Source organism: Strix uralensis, chromosome 25 (assembly GCF_047716275.1).
Source record: "Strix uralensis isolate ZFMK-TIS-50842 chromosome 25, bStrUra1, whole genome shotgun sequence".
Taxonomy (NCBI): Eukaryota; Metazoa; Chordata; class Aves; order Strigiformes; family Strigidae; genus Strix; species Strix uralensis.
Genome location: NC_133996.1, coordinates 5,539,878 through 5,561,140, shown reverse-complemented (window position 1 = coordinate 5,561,140; position 21,263 = coordinate 5,539,878). Strand labels below are relative to the sequence as shown.

Sequence of the window (21,263 nt, the reverse complement as noted above, 5' to 3'; positions counted from 1 at the left end):
AGCTCTGGAACCCCCTGAACTGCTCAGGGTGCCAACATGGGGACACCCATCCCACCCACCGCAGCCCAGCTCGGCCCCCACATCCCCAAAGCTGCACAGGCACCCACCTGCCCCCCCCCCAGCCACGGCAGCCCCAGGGGATTAGGAGCAGCACAAGAAGGGGACAAAGACAGGGGGAGACTTGGCAGCCCCCAGCCCTTCGGATCCCGGCATTTCCCGGGCCTGGTGCCAGGCTCTGGCCGCGCACACCCGAGCTTTGCCGCCAAAGCCGCCGAACTCCCGCGCGGCACGGGGCGCACACGCTGTTGCACAACCTTGGCCAACCGCTCCTTTTATTTTTAGGCTCTTGCGACACGGCTTCCTCGCAGCCCGCCCAAAACGCCGCCAAGGCATGAGATGGGCCACGGGCTCCGCAACACCCTGCTCCAGCTGCCGCAGCTCTCAGAGCAGCTCCACGCACCAGCCGTGCCTCAGTTTCCCCGTTAGTTACCTTTGCCCACCAGCCCGGCAATGGCAGCGATGCCAGCCAGCCCTGTGGACCCCAGGTAGGCGCTGAGGGCTCCCTCCCACCGCGCCCATCACCCAGGGCTTCGTTAAATCCCCCTCGTGCTCTGCAGCACAACGATCCCACCTGGGAACTGAGAAGAGGCCAGGACACGGCTCAGTTCGGTGGCTGCAGCTGCCGTGTGTCTGCAGGAGCCGCCGTCCCCAGGTGACACCGTTCCCCAGATGGTCCCCAGCCTGTCCAAGGAACCGGGACAGGATTGTCCTCCCAGTGTGGGAATTGGGGTGGGAAGAGCTGGGACAGTGTCATCACCCAGAACCTCCAACTGGAGTTAAGGGACAGTCGGATCCTTTAAACCCACCAGCAAACACGGGTACAGACACCAGCTGGTCACCGGTGCCAGGCGAGATGGCAGCTGTGCCACCGTGCCCCAGTACCGGCCGGCTCCTGGCGCAGAGCCGCAGCCTGTAACGTCCCTCCCGGCCCCCTGCGGTGCTGCCTCTTCCTTACGAGGGGAGGGCTGAGGCCAAACTCATGCCCCATCCGTGGCCTCAGCTCCCGCTGTCCCCCACACAGCACACGGGTGAGAAATTTCCTGCAGGATGAGCCAACCGGAGCCTTTTATAGCCAAAACATGGTAAAAAAAGGGAACCAAAAGCTGGAGGAAACAGAGGCAAGCGCAAGTCCTCAAACACTACAGACAGATGTTGGATCTGAGATCAGCAAAGGGGTTTTGGCTGGTTCGAGCTCTGGGGATGGCGCCACAAGCGAGAGCAGCGGGGCTCAGCCAGCCCCACCTGCCCGCGCGGGCAGCGAGCAGGGGCCCAGCGTGATGTGGTGCCACGGCAGGGGCTGGGGGAGGCTGGAGGCAGCGAGCGATGGGGATGCGGACGGGGGGACGCTGCCTGTGTACCTCTGGCTGTCAGAAGCGAGGATTGGGGCTGCACTGGCTGCCAGCGCCCCTGTGCTCCTCCCGGGGCTGGCCCCTGGGACCTGCATCACCAACCCCGCCTGGCACCCAGCTCTGCCGGGGGCAGGAGCCCACCCCAGCACCAGGCCCAAACACCAGCACCCAAGCGAGGGGACTCCTCGGAGGACAGGCAGCGCCCTGGGGACGATGCCCCATCAGCGAGGGGACGGGTCTCTTCCAGCTCAAGCTCTCCAGCTGCGATGCTCAGCCGGGCCAAGGTGCTGAGGACTTCAATTGATGGCGAGCCAAACCACGCCAGGCCTGGACTGTTTTCTAATCCCAGTGTAATTAATGACCTTATCTTTGGCCAAAGCCATTTAGATTAAGTGGCTGGTGTGATGGGCTCGGCGGCTCAGGCTGCACAGATGGAAGAGCTGCGTTTGTCTGGGGATTAGCGGAGGGCAGATGGAGGGAAGTGCCATTCCCCATCCCCAAACCTCTCGGCACTGACAGCAGCCTGAAACCTGAGACCACAACAACTTTCTCAGCGAGTCCCGGCCAGGACTGGAGAGGGATTTCGCATTGTTTGTCCCTTCTGCAGGAGACCGGGGAGGCAGGCAGGGCCTGGAGCGAGAGGAGCAGGAGCTGAACAACCTGCCAGTGCCAGGAACTGGTGTGACCCTTGCCAGGAGCTCGATCCCAGTCCCGGCCTTGAGTCCTTCGAACAGCAGAAGTAAAACAGACACCAGTTTCTTCCTTGGAGAGCAAATCATCGCCAAGATGCTGGCAAATAAAAACCTGTGTCCTCAGCAACAGCCCCTACCTCTCCGAGAAAGCAAACTCACCTGCCTCTTGCTGCTGGCAGGATCAGGGTGTGCTTCCACCTTCCATTTCCTGGTCCAGCCACAGCATGAACAAGGAAGGATGACAGAGCCCCGTTCTCCTGGGACACCTGGGAGCTGCTCCCCGGAACACAAGGCACCGCAGCGGGCGGCACAGAGCAGGGGGAAGGCCTGGGGGACCCTGCCCAACTCTGGCTGCAGCACAGCCTGGCAGGAGCAGGCTCATGGCCAGAAGAGGCAGACTAGCAGCTACTGTGGTAGAGGAAAAACATTTATCTGTGGGGATAACAAAGTTCATATTAAACCGATTAAGGATATTAAATCCATTTCTAACAGTATGGTCATCTGACTGCACTCAGGAGACAGAGCAGATAATCTCTCCCCTCATTCACAGAGCTGCCCCGGTGATCCCAGCCTGGTCTGGGGAGATGATTCAACGTGTCTGTGCTGACCGTGCTCAGCACATCAGCAGCGAATGGGGCCTTAGACCCGGCCTTACACCCGGCCTCACCTGCACCTCATCCGTCCAGGCTAGGAGAACACAGTCCCACGCCATGACCCCTCGGCCGTGTGCTCCAGTGCTGGGCTGAGCCCAGATCCACGTACGCTTGAGTCAGCGGGGATGGCAAACAAGTCTGGGCTGGAGAAGAGGCTCAGCTGGCGCTGCACAGCCCCAGCGACACAAATGCAGCGCCCAGCACTTCAAAGCTGATGCCCAGCTCTGCCCAGTGCTGGCACAGAAAAGCCAACCCAAATTCCCAGCTCTTCCCTGTGTATTCCCTTCAGTCCGAGCTCCCCAGCCACCCCACACCCCTATCAAATGGCCCAAGGCAGCCGCTCCACAGAAATAATTCACAGAATCCCAGAATCATCTTGGCTGGAAAAGACCCTGAAGCTCTTCCAGTCCAACCATGAACCTCACCCTGACCGTTCCCAACTCCACCAGATCCCTCAGCGCTGGCTCAACCCGACTCTTCAACCCCTCCAGGGATGGGGACTCCCCCCCTGCCCTGGGCAGCCCATTCCAACGCCCAACAACCCCTTCTGCAAAGAAATCCTTCCTAAGAGCCAGTCTGACCCTGCCCTGGCGCAGCTTGAGGCCATTCCCTCTTGGCCTGGCGCTGGTTCCCTGGCTCAAGAGACTCATCCCCCCTCTCTGCACCCTCCTTTCAGGGAGTTGGAGAGGACCATGAGGTCTCCCCTCAGCCTCCTCTTCTCCAGACTAAACCCCCCCAGTTCCCTCAGCCGCTCCCCATCACACCTGTGCTCCAGACCCTGCACCAGCTCCGTTGCCCTTCTCTGGCCACGCTCGAGTCATTCAATGGCCTTTTTGGAGTGAGGGGCCCAAAACTGAACCCACTCATCGAGGGGCGGCCTCACCAGTGCCGAGCACAGGGGTCAGATCCCTTCCCTGTAATGATCAGTGCTGAGGAACACAAAGTGGAGGTTTAATCTAATTAATCCCCACCAGAGCAGGCACCTCCAGAGCTGGCGATGGCAGATCCACCCACGCAGCCCTTCCCCTCGCAGACTGAGCCCCAGGAGATGGCTCTTGCCACACGGTGCATCGCAAGCAGCTGAAGGAAAGATTTGTGCTCTACCAACCCAAAACCCTCCCAGGAGGAACCGTCTTGATTGCCTTTGCCAGGAGAATCCCAAATGCCCTGGAAAAGGCCCTCCCGGTCGCACCCAGAGCGGCACGCCGGGAAGTGGGGCGGCACAGACGGCGCTCGCGTCCTCCAGGAACGACGCTGCGGAGACCAACTGCCTGGCGGATGCGGCACAAGGAATTCGCTGCTCAGCAACACAGATTCAAATGCCGGGCCGGTTCCCACTGCCAAACCACAGTGTAAACCCCCGGGAATTCAGCTTTAACTAGGACAGACTCATCTGTTGCAAACTTGATGAGATCATTTCCAAGTTCCTGTTTAACAGGTGCCAGCTCCTTCTGCACCTGCTATGTGCGTAGGGATCAGGCTGCCTCCACCGAGCTGAGAACATCTGCTCAGCTCCCTCAGAAGCTGCAGAAAAGGTGACTGGAAGAAGGAACCAGGCCTGGACATCCTTCCCCGTGCCTAGAGCGTGGAAAGAGCAAGAAAACTGCACTTGTTAACAGGGAGGGAAACCCCCAATAATCTTGCAACTTTATTTTTATATAAAAGAAAAAAATCTCCTCTCCACAATCAAGGCAGTAAGAGCTGACCCAGCTCTGGAGTCGCACTCCTGGCCAAGCCGGAGGAGCGCCGGGTATTTCTGTCTCGGAGAACGACACGTTCGCATGCCAGCAAGATCGGCTCAACTATTCCAAGGATAACGCTGCGTCTCTGGCAGGAATTAACGCTTGGCATGGGAGGATGCTCCCAGCACCCTGGCCCCGGGGCCCAGCCCTTTCCAGGCAGGGCTTGGGAAGGATGGGAATGGCGCAATGAGGCCGCATGAAGAGGATCTGACGGAGCCGACAGCCTTTGGCCGTCACTTACACACCTGCCTCATCCTGAAAAAAATGACTCAGCTCGTTCGGTTCAAGGCCACCCAGGACTAAATGGCTCCCTCGCCGTGCGGGTGGAAGCGCGGCTGCTCCCCTTCGCCGGCTGGTTTGCAGGCCTATGGCAAAAGCAAGCTGCTGTCCTCGGCCAGGGTCTGTGTGCCCCCACTGTCCCCCTCAGCCTCTGCAGCACGGCTGGCAGCCTCCAGCTTCCTTCTCTTCTTCAGGTGGTGCAGGTGGGATTTGGATCGCGTGTGAGCTGGAGGAAAAGGCAAACAGAGCGTTTAATTCTGGGGAACTTGGAGAAGGAAACACCCGACCTGATCCCCCCCGCGCAGCGCAGAGCACCCTCCCTTCCCACCCCCCCGCACAATTCATTCCCACGGAAAAGTGAACCCCCAAGCCCTGCCCTGGCCATTTCTCAGGACACTTTTAAGCCAAACTATCGGGGCTCAGAGGGGGACAACTCTTCCAAGCCTTCTCCCAACAGCAGGAAGGACTGGGAGAGGGAAAAATCCTCGTTCTCTATATGCAAAAAAAAAAGCCCAGATTGTCAGGACTCAACTCTCCCAGCACGTCTGCTCCCAACTGAGACACGACGCCGGGAGGACGGGAGAAAGGAAAGTGTTACCAAAGAGGCGGCACACTGCAGGATGCGGGAGAGGTTGTGCAACTCTCCGCCACCCCATGGAGCGCTGCCAGGATCATTTGTAAGCCTAGATGCCTGCACCACAGCACCGGGGATATCCTGTACACCTACAGAGCGGCTAGGGATGGAGCCCGGAGCATAATTACACTTTTGCATAACTCCAGGGCAAGGCCCTCGGCTACGAGAGCGCTTCAGCAGGAGCCGGGTGGGAACAGAGGCGTAATCCCAAGGATGCAACTTGTACTGACACAGCAGGGCAGCGGGAGATGAATTTCTGTTTGAAATCACATAGTTAAGGACAGTAACACCTCCTGCAAAACCTCCTGTATCAGTGGTATTATCTAAGTAGAAGGCGCTTTGTCTAACCAGACCAATGTACCATCCTAGCAGGGCGGTTTTGCTATTTCCAAGAGATCAGAGCAGCAATTAAAGCAGCAAACTTTTCAGGCAGGGCCTTAATTAAGCAAGGGTATGTGCTCACTGAATCAAGGCCCTCAGGTGTTTTCCAGTCATCCTTTTCTGCCAAAGGATGAAATTACATGCAAAGCTGCTGCTTTATCACAACGCTGTAGGGTCACCCTCAGCTTGAAATAAAAGTCTCACCTCTTACAATTTGTCTCAAGCAGCACCAGAGCTTACAGTGGTCGGAAGAAGCGCTGACTGCTGCTGCTGTCGGGGTAGGTGTGCTCTTTTAAGCCCATACAAATTGTAAAATTAGATAAAATTTTAAAATCTTCCAGAGCCAGTGGGGTACTGGGAAGCAGTTTCCAGAACTATTTGTAACTCGGCTTAAGAAAACAGACCAGATTGCAGATCGACTCAGCTCCCACTACCGTTTTCACTTCCCTTTGAGCTTTTATATTTTGCAGTTACTTGTAACACCCAGGTTTTAGACCATTTTTCTCGCACCATCTGGGGATTCAAGCCAAATTCAGCTGGATGCAGAGAACAACAGCTGGTCTTGGATGAGAAGGATATTGTCGTCATCTATCAGAATTTGGGATGACATCGCTGGAGCACACGCAGTCGCTGCTGTAGTGTTTGGGGAAATCTTGAGGAGTTCCCACTTGGTCACAAAACCTGCCGGACCTGGGAGGAGGGCACGGACCCCGATAGCTTTCAGTCCTCTAGTTCTGGAGTAGGCAGAGCTCCTTCAAAGCCCCTCCAAACTGAGACTGGCTAAAACAACAACTGATCTCACCACAATGAGCTTCCTATTCTGAGCCAACTCCCATCTTTGCTTTCAGCAGTTCCCTGGCTCAATAGGAATAAGTGACTTGTTCAAATCCAACAACCAACAACCTGGGAAATTTATCTCTGCATTGTGCCTGCATACACTGCATTTGGGCAACACATGGAGATTTACCAGTTTCACTTCTGCAGCCAGTTTCTCCACTACTTTTTGTTTCTGGTTCTCAGCATGAGCCTCGGAGCACAGATAAATTCACTGAGTTAATCTGGTTCCAGCTGAGCTCTTTTAAAGTGAGTCTATTGAAAATAGAAAATCCCTTTCTATTACCATTACAGCTAGGAATACTTTTTTTTTAAAAAAAAAAAACAAACACACACGCGAATAGGAGATATTGGAGCAAAACTGAGCTATTAAAACATTAAGAAACTTTCATTTTAGACAACAAAATTTTAGAACAAACCTATTCGTTCTGTGTTTTTTGACAAAGTATCTAAAGTGCTGAAAAGGACCAGCAGCGCTGACTAAACACAAGACAGCTCTGAGGCCTGATGCTACGTATAGATCCCCACGTCTGGCATGAGGGCAGAGAGCAGCAGTGTTTACTGGGTGCCGGGGAAGGGGGGGGAAGCCTGACAGATGGCTGCTGTGGCACAGCTCCTGCACCCCCTCTGGGCTTGCAAATGGCTGCTTTCATACACGGGCTGTAAACAATCCTTGAAAGCCCAAGATCATGTGCCGAGGGTCATCCGGCCAAGCGGAGACAGCCAAGGAAGCGGCTCTGCTTCGGAGAACTGCCTCACTCCATCTCTCCACATAACTGCGCTCGCCGTGCCCCCTCCCAGGCCCTATCCTCTCCTCTCCTCCTCACCAGATCCTACCTGCCCACTCCCTGTCCCCGATGATGATTCTGTCGCAGAGCTCACACACGCGATGACTCCGTTTGTTCTCATTTACATCATATTTCATCTTCACGGGCTCTGCTGAGGGCTCACGTCCCTGTAGATTAAATAACGTCTCAAGTTGGTTTCTACTATGAAAATTTGCTGCCTGGGTTCACTTTGGTAGAGTTTGGGATGTGAACTTGCCATACCTGGACGCTAAGATTAGCAGGACAGACACTGCAGTTTTACCATGCAAGATGAGCAGAGCACGGTGCATTGGGAGAAATTTTCAGCTTAGAAAACAACCCTCTGCCACTGTGAGGAAAGCCCAAGGCTGGACAGGTACACAGACAGCCCCGCTCATGGGAGAGATAAGTGTCAAGTTATGGGGCCTGGAGACTATCAAGAAGTTGGCTTCTCAGCCACAGCTCACGTGTTAACTCCAGTTACCCAGTACCTGGATGAAGCTCTCCACAATCTCCAGAGCAGGTTTCAGCACATCCTCCTCCCACCGCAAGAGATCAGACACCTCCAAGCCATACACCGGCGGCACGTTGGGCCCAGGACCTATGGAGACACAGAAAGGCAGGTCACTGTCAGAATCCCCCCAGCACTGTGTCCCAGCACCCACGGGGCTACGCTGTGAGCTGGGGGGGATCTGCTCTTTCCTCTCTAACTGTCCTTCAGCATTCAGAGCAAATGGCACCAGCCTTTCCAGAGCCAAAATTACCAAAGACTCAGGGGAGTTGAGCCAAAATTACCAGAGACTCAGCTCAGGGGGGACCACTCTTGCAAATAGCAAGAACACCCAAGACCTCAAGCAAGCATCTCCATGGTTGTCTGCCTTTGGGACAGCGTTATGAAATCCAAGCACGCCGACAGCCCATCATAACAGCAAACACTTCATCATGGCTGTGGTCCACAGGAGGCTGCAGAAGATCAAAAGCTACATCCAGGCACAACGCCATCACACAAAGCTTACAAGGAGATGCAGGCACGGAGTCTGAGTGTGGGTGCTGGTTCCCATTCAGAGCTGTAATTCCTTGTGTGGCTGCCGGGGCCAACGCTCCTGGCTCACAGTAGCCGGCCACAGCCGGAGATACTTTACTAATGCCTCGACCTGACAAGGCACGGTTTCAAAGCCACCCCTTTGGCCTCTCCCAGCCCGGCACAAGGGCATTCGGGGGCTTGCTGCGGCCCAGCTGGGGCGAGATAGCTGCAATCAGAGAGCGCCTGCTCCCTCCGGCGACGTCGCCGCCGTGCCATGGCTCACCTGCCCACAGGCACCGGGCACACGGCCCCGCTCGGACAAAGCCATCAAAGGCTGCCGCGTGCCAGCCTCCGGCAGGTGCTGCTTTTTATTGCCTTAACCACAAACAAGCTCCCGACTGGGCTGATCTGAAGCACACCTGCCACCAGAAAGGTGAGACACAGCCACCAAGCACATGGCTCCAGGAAAGCTCTTGCACCTCGTTCAAAGCCCGTCTTTTGATTCGAGTTTCTCCCTGCCTTTTGTTTTAACATATTTTATTGTTGTTTTGCCCCTACGAAGCACCTTTCAACAAGTGCCCGGCTCCCAGCTGCTGCTACTGGCCCTGCTCCAAAGCTGGGGCTGGGACGGGGAAGTCCTGCTGGCTCCCAGCCACCGCGGTGAGTGCGGCCCAGGCTACGAGCAGCCAGTGGGCTCCTGTTCCTAATCTGGAGGGCAGCTGCCAACTGGGCTTTTCATCCTGTGCTGGGATCGTGTGGGGGTGTGTGGGGAGAGGGACCGTGCTGGGCACCCCTTCCCCAAGCCCCTTGGGAGCCATTGGCAGGACAGGCTGCAGAGACACTGTGACCATCACCATCTACTGCTGCCCGGCATGGAGCTGGGCCTTTGCTCACCCTGTTCCATTGGGGTATTGGCCATCCAGATGGCCAGTTTCTATTGGGAGGGGAAGATTTGCCCTTGACAGGCAGCCAGGGGTCCAGGGGGAGCAGTGAGAAGGAGCTGGTGTCCTGTGTGCCTGAGCAGAGAGGCTGTGGGCAAGATAAACATGGTCAGTGCCGGGTAGGCTGCCTCAGGAGGGCCGAGCAGCTGCTCTGCAACCCAAAAATGTGGGAAGAAATTGGGGCTGAGCCCCGTGGCTGGACTGGGACACTCAGTGCCTTCCTGGAGGGATCTGGCTGGCAGCAGACACCTGCAGAGCCAGGGCAGCCCAGGACAGCAGGAAGGATCCAGGCAGGATTGTCTGATCTCTGCCAGATTCACGTCCCCCCCCCCCACACACACAGCCCCAGAACAGAGGAGCCACTGCTCTCCTCTCTCGAGCTGGGAGCAGAAGATGTGCTGAGGAGGGATGAGACGAGATGCGAGAGCAGGGATGGCAAGGCAGGGCAGGAACAGAGGACTTACGACTCAGGAAGCGGTTTCGGACCCATTTGTTCTGCCTCCGGGCATATCTCTTGGTCACCTGTTTCAGGGCCTGGATCCCTTTGAAACAGAAGGAGTGAAAAATAAAAGCTTTGTTTTTATTTTAGGAAGTAGGACAAGCTGTTCAGGGGCTGCACTGCTCTCATAACGCCTAACTGAATACTTGTCTGCACAAACAGAGCCCAGGACTCCTTGTCCTACCCACGGTGGGCCCAGAGGATGGTTTATCACTGTACAACCTTTCAATATTTAGTAGGAGACTTATCGTATCCCTATCCCTCCATAACCGACTCCTGAGCAGACACAACAAGCCCCTTCTGCACCAGACTTGTTTTTAAGCCTTTTATCATTTTTGTGGCTTCCTCAGCCTCCATCTCCACTTCACACCGAACCCTCCTCGAGCAGACTGACTTCGCCCAGGACCTCCGCTGTGCCGAGAAGCAGAGCAGCTCTCCCCTCTAACAACATCTGTCCAGACACTCCAGGACAACACATGCCATCAAAAAACACATTGCTGCTGACTCATCTGTGATCTGCTAGATCCCCAGATCCCTTCCCACCATCCTGCTGCCGAACCAGATGTCGAGTTCTGCTTCATTCCTTCCTTCTAGCCTTGTTCTCCACAGCACTCATACCCCAGGTGGGGTCCCATCACCCAGGTCACCAGTGGACCAGCTCCAGATCCCAAGTTATGCTGTGCCCAGTACATCCTGCAAGGAGGCCTGGGGGAAAGGAGGGAGGAATTGCTCTGGGTGTGCCCAGAGATGCTCTCCAAGCACTGAAAAAGGAGTCCCTGCTCCTCTGGGCTGGTAGAAGAGGAAAATGCATGGAGAAAGGTGCAGCTCAACCCCAACAAGACCTGCCCTGGGTTTGAGCTTGGTTCAGACCATCAAGAAGTGTCACCTGAAGCTGCGTGGGGCTGAGGAACGTAGGGCACGCAGGGTGTTCCTCCCACCTTTTTGCAGCAGCAGGGCACTGGTTTCAGGTGAGCAATTCCCCTCACTGACGAGGTACTCGTGGAACTCCTTGAAGCCGATGGACTGGAAGATGCCGTGCTGGTAATCCTGCCTGGAGAATAAGAGAAGAGACAGGGCTCAAGGCAGTCTCCTTCAGAACAGTGGGAGACCTCAACCTTCCCCATAATAGCTGAGGTCTCTGCGTCTCGCCACAGAGGACCCCCCAGAGGTGACACAAGCCCATGGCCTCAGGGGACAAGCCAAGCCAGGCACACACAGGGACACAGACTGGTGCCATCAGTGCCAGCCCATGTCAGCTTTGCTGTGTGAACACTCACCAGCACCAAGTAATTTTTACTGAAGGGAAACGGTCGCCACTTGGCAGGTATGGTCCAGACAAAATTAATTCAATGCTGAGACCCACAGGGACTCTGCTGGAGGATCTGGCTGGTTCAGAGCTCTCTGCTGATGGTGCCCCCACAGAGGCAGGCACTCGGCCCGTCTGCGGGCACAGGCACTGCCAGGAGAGGGCTGGGAGCAGCGATACGTTTGAGGTGCTGCAGGGAGAGTTGGTCCAGGCCCTGCATGGAGCAGAAAGGGAGCTGGTGTCTCACCCACCGGTTCTCAGCCACCTTCTCTCGGTTGTAGCGTCGGTGGAAGTCCCGCAGCTCCTCCAACAGTCCTGCAGCTAACATGTCATCCACCCGCTTCTCCAGCCGCTGGTCCAGAGCTGGGAGGAAGAGAGCAGGACACGCTCAGCCACTGGGAGCCACTGGGAGCCGTGCCCTCAGGAGGCCCACGGCTGCACAACATGCCAGGACACGGCTTGGCACTGCCAGGCTCCCAATCCACCCGAGGAAGGCAGAGCCCAGCAGGCGAGGGGAGCGAGTCCTCTGCCGCGCCCACTGATGCCGAAGGAATTGCTGCCTTGTTCAGGGAGGAGGCTGGGGCAGGAGCAGGGAGTCAGCCCTAATCCTGCGTCACCTCAGCCAGCCAGCCGGGAGCCCCCTCTCACCTGCCTGGTCTGCATGGAGCCACAAGATGCAGGAATGTGGGTATTTCAGGGGCCCACCTAAGGGCCCCCCACCTTCCTCCTCCTGCTGCTGGTGCAAGATTTCACTATGGGGGATCCCCGTCTCTTCAAACACTTGGAGGCTCCTGTAAGCCAAGACAGACAGAGCTCAGAGGCTGGGTGAGGATGAGCTTTTCCATTTCCCCAGCAGCCCCGGGGGCTCCAGCAAAGGGAACCGCAGACATTCGCTACGATCCAACCCTCTCATGTGGGGGGAGGGCAGGTTTCTGCCTCCTCCCGTGCCCAGCATCCCGAGCACACCCAGGTCCTGGGGGTGCAGCGCAGAGCAGAGCACAGCAATGGTACCCAAGGAGCCCAGAGCACAGCCACCCACTCCTGCCTGGCACTGGGACAAGCCCTGCAGGGAAGGGAACAGGGTTCTGGCTCCAGCCCTGCCCTTTCCAGCCAAGCAGAGCTGCAGGGAAGGGGCCAGCGTTGCTGATGCTGCGAAGCACCAGCTCAGCCCAGCCCAGCCCAACCAGGGAGGTGGAGGAAGTTGTGCAGGGTGCCCAACCCTCCATCCCCCTGCACCGTGCGAATGGGGTGGGCGGTGTTCTGCTCCCCCCGGGCCAGGGCTCGGCTGGGATGGGCCCGCCAAAGCAGCAAGCCTGGTCTTGCTGCAGTGCTGTTCCCACAGAGCTCAGGTATGTTACTCAGCCAGCACAGCAGCTTGCTCTTTAAATAGCTCCAGATAAACCCTGCTGCTGGGGCACCGCAGCAGGAGCAGCCCCGGTGCACACAAGCCAGGAGCAATGTGCTGTCCTGGAGCCCAAAGGCAGTTCAAGCTGGGGGCTGCGTGGCCAAAGGTCTCAGATCCCAGAGAGCTCCCCAACACCAGTGATCCAAGGTCCCCAAGCACCTTGCTAAGGGGTTAGAAGCACTCGCCTGGGACACGAGACCCATCCCGCCGTGCTGCCAGGCACACAATTCCCTCAGGAAGGGGTGCTGGGCCCTGGCACCCGCTGCCCCCAGCACGCCAAGCTCACCTGGCCAATTTGCGCTTGTCGTGGGGGTGCAGCTTGGCCGCCATCTCAGGGTCCACCTGGCTCAGGCGGCGATGGAGCTCAACGCCATCCAGCTGCTCCAGCTCCACTTTTCTGTCAGTGACCAGCCCAGGGGCTGTGCTGGCCTTCTCCTGTGGGGCACGAGACAGCCCTGAATCAACCCACTCACCCACGTGCAAGGCTAGCACAAGCAAGAAGTTCCCCCAAACCCACAGGGTGAATAAGGGGCTTTTGGTTCTCCTCGCCCCACTCTAGCAGGGGGAGCATCATGCCTGGTGGCAGGAAGCCTGTCCTGAACACGGGGCTCACCCTTTCCCGGAGGGATACGCAGCCCCGCAACGGTACCTTGGTGTTGATAAGGACCTTCCAGAGCAGGGACTCGATGTAGTAGTTGGTTCCTCCCACAACAATCGGGATCTTGTCTCGGGCAAAGATATCTTCTATGTGCCACAGTTAGGGAGCGTAAGCAGAGATGCATGGCAGGGAGGGAGGGCTGTGGGAAGCAGCAGCCTGGGGCCCAGACCCCACTCTCCCAGCCCCAAGGAGCCAGTGAGGCTGCAGGACAGGGTTAGAGGTGTCCCTCACCTCCCACTCTCCTCTGCTACCTGTGCCAGCTACCACCAAAATTCAGGGACACCCAGGGACTGCCAGGGAGGGCAATACCCAGCTCAGCACTGCTGTGGTGCAGTAGAAATCTTCCCCAACCAGCCCTGAGGAGCGGCTGCCCTGCGCGTTAGCTGGGTAAAAGAAGTTCCAAGCCCCCCTCGCCAGCAGCATCCTCTGAAAACTGTAGTTAGCTGCAACATGGAAAGCCCAAGGCTGATGCAAACACTGATCTCTCTTGCAGGCCTGGCTGTGGAGGGGGGAAGTCCATATCTGCTAGGCCAGGCAGGCTGCAGCGTAAAAGGATATCAGAGCCACGGCTTTGTCTCTGAAATCCACCACCGTGTAGTTCGAGACGAGGGGATCCACAAAGCTGATCATGTGGTGTCTGCACAGACGCTGCTCCTGGGGAGAAACCTTGTTGGTGATGATGTCCAAGCCCTTGTACACCTGGGGAAGAGGAGAGCCTGTGATTCACCTCTGCATCCCGCAGAACCCTCACTGACCACTGCTCCTTCCCCCACGCACAGCCACTCCCTGTCTCAATCGCCCCTCCAAGCCCCTCGCCAGTCTCTGGAGAAGGGAGCAGCACAGGCAGGGGCACATGTCCTGTTCAGGCAAGGCAGCAGGAATCTCGCCAACGCCTGCTCCTGCCAGGGCCAAACTGCCTCTCTCTGGTGTTTGTTCCTGCCCACGGGAGATGAACCATGAGTCCAACCGCTCACAACTGCTTTCCTGGTCTGATCTAACCCTGCAGTCAGGGATGGAAAGGCTGATCGAGAGATCAGAGCAGGGTGTCAGAGCCCGGTCAGCGTAACCAGCCAAGCCCAGCTCTGAAGCACAGAGCTCTGAAACAATGAGGGCAGCTGCCTCCAAGCTGCCATCTCCTCATCTGCTGCTGTTGCAGCTAAAAGCTCAGGTGTCCCTCTCTCTAAACACACGTCTCCAGCACAGCACCAAGTCTCGTTTGGGGACAAGGATCACCGCTTCCCGTAACCACACAAAGATCTCTCTGGATACATAATGCAACTTCATCCAGCCTCCTAAACACACACCAACGGTCTCAGCTCATGCACACTTTAAAAGCCTGGCGTGTTGCCTGCTCTCACTGAGCCAGCCAGATACAGAGGGGAGCAAAACACATCGATGCAGGTCAGTGACCCCTGGGGAAAAGAGGCACTGTACTGTACCAAGGTGCCAGGAGACACTGGTGAGCACAACCAGCAGCACCTCGCTGCTTCAAGGTACGTCTTCAATCCCGAGTTTGGGATGTACACCCTGGGAGAGCACTGCCGAGAGATGCTGGCACCCAGCTAGAGAGCACAGCAGAAAGAAAAACCACCCAAACCAACCTCTTGGGAGCGTTCTTGGGAAAGAGCCAAGGCAACCTGCGATCCCAGCAGCCCGCATCCGAGCCACAGCCCAAATCCCCCCTCCAGGCTGCATAAAGCAACAGCCACAGCTCAGCCCGCAGACCCAGGCGGTGCAAGTACCAGAGCCACCTCAGCTTGGCATCCCGTCCCCACGGCTTGGCTGGGTCCTGTGAGCAGAGCCCTTCCCGATGAGAGCATCTTTCACCCAGCAGAGGGGAGGAGGTTCCTTGGTCTGCTCCCCACAGCATGCAAACACAACCCTCCTCAGCGTGGGGTGCCCCTGTGCCCCAGCACCACCCTGGGTACACCTGTCTGTGGGTGCTGCGAGGCTCCGCAGAGCTGCAGACAAACAGGGATCAGAGCGGGGACCCGCACCCCGAGGGTGCTGGCAGCAGGCACATGGTCGCAGTGGGGCACATAAAGCCCTTCTGTCCAGCCCAGCTCTGCACCGTGCCAAGGACCGAGCACCCTCCGTGCCAGGCAGTGGCTAAGGCTCTGCTTCGTGCTGTGGTCACAGGGATGTGTTCAGCTCTCAGCACCTTCCTGAACGGAGCAGTCTCCCAGCTTGGGATAAACTAGGCTGGTGGGAGAAGTGACTGGAAATGGCTGTACTCATTTTCTCCTCCATCAGCCAGAAACCACCCCAGCCAGAGAGCCAGAAACAAATTTCCCTCTAATCCCCTCAGAGAAGCTGCCAAGCCTCTGGCTGCAGCGCGGCCTCCACCCATTGCCTCCCCTGGTCCCAGACAGAAGGACAAGGTGACATAGAGGTGACCCACAGGCAGAAGGCACGGAGTGGCAGCAAGGGACGATCCGAGGTTAGTGGAGCAGGGAAGCCCGATCCCTGCCTGGAGCAGTCATGCGAGCTGCTGGGGCGGCTGAACCGGCTGCAGCCCGGCAGACACTCCCCATCTTGCTTAACTCTTGCTGCTTGGAGGGCCAGGGCCAGCTCCTGCTTCTGGTCCCTCGGCAGAGAAAGGCTCGCCTGGGGGCAGGAAGCGAGTGGGGAGCAGAAGGGCAACCAAATGCTCTTCCTTTCTGCCCTGCAGAAACCCAGCTGGCTCCAGGGGATGGCGAGCAGGCAGGAGAGGCCCCGGAGGCAGATCTCTGCCAACATGCCCCGCGGCTGGCTGCAGCCTATCGATCCCCTTCCGATCCCCTTCCACTCCCCAGCCCAGGCTGAGCACCCAAAGCCTTTGAATTCGGTGAGTTTTGGCTCAGTGCCTTCTCTCCCCCGGCAAGGGCCAGTCCAGCCCTCCAGCTCCTCCGACTCCCACTCATCTGCCTGAAATCACAGTCCAGGCTGACAGGGAGGCTCGCAGGCAGCCAGGAGCTCCCAGTGCCCTGCACGGACAGAGCCGGGATTTACAGTTCAGGCTCCAATCTCCCAAGGTTCTCTTGGAGATTAAACACCGAGAGCCTCCCCGAATATCTGGCAACAAGAGGAGGAATGCGGTGTCAGTGTGTGGGCTGGGAGGAAACAAAGGCGGCCTTTTACACACACCCAGCAAAGCCCAGAGAAGGTTTCCACCAGCTGGCTGTCGGCAGGGCCTCGCACCGAGACGTCCTCCCAACACTCATTTCTATTTTCAGCAAGCAGCTCAGATAAGCCTTTGTTGCTTTCTAAGGCCCCAAAACAGATTAGCGACAGCCTGGAGCAGCAGGCCTCCGAGGCACCGAATACAAGCCAGGGACTAAAGATGCTTAGCCTTGACAGCGTCCTCCCACCTCTGCCGCTGAAACCCACGGGCAGGTCAGCCCCACAGCTCACAGCGCTTTGCTGGCAGGTCAGCGCCATCTCCCCTTTTAAAGGGTGGGGAAACTGAGGCAGGAGACAAAAACACCAGTGATCCTCAGGGAACGGTGCCTGTGAGAATCCTCAGCCCGCAGCCCAGGAAGGGTGGGCTCTCCCAAACCCTCGCTCTGCCACCAGTTTCGTGCACAATCCCAAACTCTGTCTCTTTGTCACCATCTGCACTGGAGGGGGAAAGGCACTGTCCTTGCCCTGAGTGCAGGGAGCACAGCAGAGAAGGTGACACGATGGCTGTGCAGCACAGGGACCCCAGACACATCCAAGCCACCTACGGCCAGGAAAAGCGTGAAGATTTCACAGGGGCCAAGGGATCTCCCAGCTGGAGAGTGGCATGGAGAAACCAAACCATGTCAGGGTGCAAGGAGAGCACGATTCACTCCCTGCTCTGATCCCCGCCACGAGAAGGATGTCAGCAAAGGCTCTGAAGATGTCCTGACTTACACACTAACTGGCAAATGTACCCAGTGTGCTACAACAGCCTCCGGAGAAGGGCTGCATCGCCAGTCCAAGGTGTGAAATCCAGAAGGGGCAGTGGGATCGGGAGCGGATGGGACCCTGGCACCGGGATCGTTGCGCACTCACTGCTCACCCAGGACTGAAGCAGCGGGACTGGCTTCACCCTGCCTAACTTCCCCAGGGAATGACTTACTCCTAAAGGAAACTCACTGGGATGACAAATGGCAACAGAAAGGACAAAAAGAAAGATTAAGAGCCCATCAGATTAACCAGAGCTCCTGAGCTGCATGCAGGCAGCAGCTAAATCTGTAATTTGACCACAGAGACTCAAGGCGGTGACGAAAACACCCTGGAGATAGAGGGGTGACTGTGTGTGGGAACAGGTGGGCTCGGGGCTCCCCGGCCCCTTCCCCAGCCTGGCTCCAGCTCCAGCAGCTGCCCAAAACACTGCCAGCATTTGTCAGAGCTCCGCAGAGCCCGCACGGGCTGCAGCGATGAATGGACAGAGGGGGCTGAGGGCGACACGGTCGCTGGCAGCTGTCAGTCGAGAATGAGCAATGGGATTTTTAAAACCCGTCGACTCTTCCGCAAGGACACCAGAGCCAGCTCTGCATGGCAAGAGGGATATGCAGCGGGGAGACGATATTCCACGGGAACAAAGCCAGCAAGAAAGCAGACCCAGTTGGCTGGCTGCGGCCGCCTAAGCGGGGCACGGGGGTTAGTGGAGCGCGGTGGGGGAGGCGCAGACGCACGCTGCTCCGGGCTGTGCCTTCAGGCAGCCGGGGCCGTGGAGAGGCAGGGCTCCCGTGCCGAAAGCACGCTGTGCTACGGCATAAAGCAGTGAAGCTGCTCAGCTCTCGCTGCACAGTCACGCTAGAATGAGATTAAAAGGAAAGGAGGACAAGAGCCACTCGAGCCCGGATGCCATTGGGCGCCTGCAGACAGAGTCCTCCCAGCGCCTGCATTCCCATAGTGGGACCTGAAACAACCAGAGCACAAAATACACGCTTCAAAACATCCACCAGTGTGAAATGAGAATTCGCAGTATGCCAGTCGGCTCCAGCCACGGCGGCAGAGCTCAGGATGCAGCAAGAGCCTCGTGTTTGCAGATTCACTCAAGCCAACAGCCGCTTCCCCAATATTAAACCCTGCTGTAGGCTGGGTTGATGGTTACTGCAAGGTCTGAGAACCTCGGCATTCATAGGACACAAACAGGCACGAATAACCAAACAAAAGCTCTAGGGCTTGTCCGGATCAGGAAGGTCAGTACTAGTAAAACCTCACCAGCCGAGCTCTGCTCAGAGACATTTCTGATGCGGACACTAGAGCAGAGTAACTCGCCTTGGAAACTTAACGGCAGCTGTCTAAAAGCCGCCCCAGCCCAGACCGGGCTCAGGCAGTCCCACCCCGGGCTCAAGGAGACCAAGACGGACGTGCCAGCCCTTCGTTAGGGAACACATGTTAAGGGCTCGCAGCACCAGCAATGCCTGGTGGTTCACAACGGCTGAGCCAGGCAGCTGCCCGCAACCAGGCAGCGCTGGACAAAGCTCATGCATCTTGCACAAACATTTTGCCCCTGCAGGATTTTGTCAGTTCAGCTCAGACCTCAAACACTCTTTCCCCAAGAGCTGAAGGAAAACATTACATAAAATTAAAGCTTTCCGTCTGCTTGCTCCAAATTCAGGTGAGGGAGTTTTTAAATTTATCTCTCTAGGATACAAACAGGCACCAGTATCAGCAGCCCAGTGCAAGAAACCAGGAGGTGGCCGCAGGACAGCGAGAGTCGATCTCTGAGCAGCACAAAGGGCAAAGGGTGTTGGCAGAAAACACCCTTTTAAAAAGCATAATAAATATGTTAAACATTAAACTTGATGGAAAGCTCAGGCATTATAGAAAGAGAACAGTGAAAGTGTTGATTAGGAAGGAAAATATTTTGCTAAACAATAACAAAATCCCTGCGGTGGCTGAAATCTACATCTTGTGACAAAGCTGAATGCAATAAGGACCAAAAAAATGAGGCTGGGTTCCTCTGTGTTTACTGACCCTGAGCGTACGACTGATATATTCCACGCTGCCGCTTGCAAGAATTGAGGAGACCACAGAGACTGTCACTGGCAAGTAGCAAATATCATTTTTAACATTCCTTCCCATATCTCGTTGGTGTCCCTTTGCTGGTGACCGAGGAGGGACGCGCTTGCCTTCAGCTGCCACGTTACAGCCTCACTCACCGCTGCCTCGCCAGGTCTCCCCGCCGGGACGCGAAACACAACGCAGGGACCGGCCCTGACTGACGGGAGCACCCCAAGGCCCGGGTCCAGCTGCAGTTTCTTGGGCAGGACTCGCACCACGTCCCGACCCAAGGTCCATGTCAGCAGACCCAGCTCTGCAGGAGCTATCCTGGGTATCGCTTCCTACCTATTAACTCCAGCTGCTGCGTTCCCTTCGTCTAACTGCTCCTTACACCTCCGCGAAACTGTTTGTGGGTTAAAATTAAAACACCCTTGCTTTCTTGCTTTGGTTTCCTTTCAAAAGACGAATTTATTAGGGGGAAGGGAGGTTGAACAAGCCCAGCTCTGCAGTTTTGGTCGTGCCGCCTCGTTCAGCGCGCACAGGCGAGGCACGGCACGCGCTTCCCCCGAGAGCAGGAGAGGAGATGGTGACAGCGCTCACTCGAAAACAAACAACTGACCACCCGGACGGGGCACCGGGGCCAGGCCGGGCCCTGCACCGGGCAGGATCCATCCCCCAGGGCTGTCCCGCACAGGCACCCAGCCACGGGGCTTGGGGTCCCCGGGGGAGCCCGGCCTGCAGCCCCGCGGGGCTGGGCCTCTCCTGGCCCCGACCAGGCCCTACTGCCCCGCCGGTACCAGGCCAGGCTGCCGCGCGGCACCCTCAGGCAGGCCCGGGGCCCCGCCGGGGATTCCGGGCCTAGCTCCGGCCTTCCCCGGTCCCCAGGCCCGGCCGCGGCCTTCCCCGGGCCCAGCCGCGGCGCTCCCCGAGCCCCAGGCCTGGCCCCGGCGCCTCCCGGTTCCTGGGCCTCCCCCGGGCCTACTCCCGGCCTCCCCCCGGGCCTCCCCCGGGCCTACTCCCGGCCTCCCCCGGCCTCCCCCCGGGCCTCCCCCGGGCCTACTCCCGGCCTCCCCCCGCAGGCCGGGCCCGGCCGTACCTGCATGGAATCGGCGCTGACGATCTCACCGCCGAGGCGCAGCCCGAGCTGCAGCGCCAGCGCCGACTTGCCGGTGCCGGTAGCGCCGAGGATCACCACCAGCGGCCGCGGCGGCGGCGGGGCCCGGCCCAGGCACAGCGCGGCCGCCGCCATGGCCCGGCCCGGCCCGGCGGCTGCCATGGGGACGGGCGGGCGGGACGGGGGCGGGACGGGGCCGCGGCCGGGGCCGGGGCCGGGGCCACCCGCGGGGAGGACGGGGGCCGAGCCCTGTGCCCTGTGTCCCTCTGCCAGGCGGGGTTCCTGTCCCCAGCACGGGTCCCTCCTCTCGCCCCCGGCCCCATCCCTGTCCCCTGCCCTGCCCATCCCCGCGCCACCGGCCCCTTTTTCGGGTCCCCCGGGCACCCCTCACCTTCAGAGCCCCCCGGCCCCCCACACCCGGGCCGTGTCCACACGTGGGGTTCTGCCCCATGGTACCTTGAAGGGGGGGTAAGGTGGGGTGGAAAGGATGCTGTTGCCATAGCAACGGGGCAGAAAGATGAGGAGTGGGGCTGTTGCCATAGCAACAGAAAGGAGCGCGTTGCCGTGGCAACCGCAGCCTCCACGGAGGCTCGTCCTCCCCATCGCCACGGCAACAAGAGGACATGAGGAGCGGGCGACTGTCTCCGTGGCAACAGAAGGACGGGAAGGCAGGGAGACGGTTGCCATGGAGATAGCGGGAGGAGGGTATATCTCCGCGGTGCCTCTCTCCCTGGCAACACACATCCTTTGCCATAGCAACAGGGAGCAGGAGGCTGTGGGCTGGGGAGGGGTGCGGGCAGCCAGCCCCCCTCCGAGGGGAAGGGATTATCACCGCCTCAGGAAACTGTCCTAAAAATTTGCCAGCCCAGGCGTGAAGGCAGCACCGCGCCCGCAGCATCCCCGGGCCGGCTGAGGCTGCCCCACG

General features: G+C 58.2%; 1 protein-coding gene across 7 annotated transcripts; it reads right to left on the bottom strand.

Moving 5' to 3' along the window:
• Positions 1-4,363: 4,363 nt before the first annotated feature.
• TRIT1 (tRNA isopentenyltransferase 1) lies at positions 4,364-20,502 on the bottom strand. 7 transcript variants are annotated; one of them, XM_074894326.1, is made up of 13 exons: positions 20,321-20,502; positions 13,822-13,962; positions 13,255-13,353; positions 12,892-13,040; positions 11,849-11,991; positions 11,452-11,563; positions 10,833-10,945; positions 9,860-9,937; positions 7,922-8,031; positions 7,462-7,579; positions 6,335-6,480; positions 5,538-5,665; positions 4,876-5,001 (listed from the first exon to the last, which is right to left on the bottom strand). In XM_074894326.1, the coding sequence occupies exons 1-12, from the start codon at positions 20,498-20,500 to the stop codon at positions 5,570-5,572; spliced, it is 1,485 nt and encodes a 494-aa protein (XP_074750427.1). In that variant the 5' UTR covers positions 20,501-20,502; the 3' UTR covers positions 4,876-5,001; positions 5,538-5,569. The 7 variants fall into 7 exon arrangements, 4 of the variants coding, with proteins under 4 accessions (XP_074750429.1, XP_074750430.1, XP_074750427.1 ...); XR_012632218.1 differs by lacking the exons at positions 5,538-5,665; positions 6,335-6,480 and adding an exon at positions 6,758-6,879; XM_074894327.1 differs by lacking the exon at positions 5,538-5,665 and having other exon boundaries at positions 4,878-5,001; positions 6,301-6,480.
• Positions 20,503-21,263: the final 761 nt, after the last annotated feature.

Excerpts from the sequence above, each read along its gene's own strand:
- TRIT1 (XM_074894326.1), bottom strand. The coding sequence starts at position 20,500 with ATGGCAGCCGCCGGGCCGGGCCGGGCCATGGCGGCGGCCGCGCTGTGC. Across the intron at positions 13,963-20,320 it reads TCAGCGCCGATTCCATGCAG|GTGTACAAGGGCTTGGACAT; the intron begins GTACGGCCGGGC and ends CCTCTTCCCCAG. Across the intron at positions 13,041-13,254 it reads AGGTCCTTATCAACACCAAG|GAGAAGGCCAGCACAGCCCC; the intron begins GTACCGTTGCGG and ends CGTGCCCCACAG.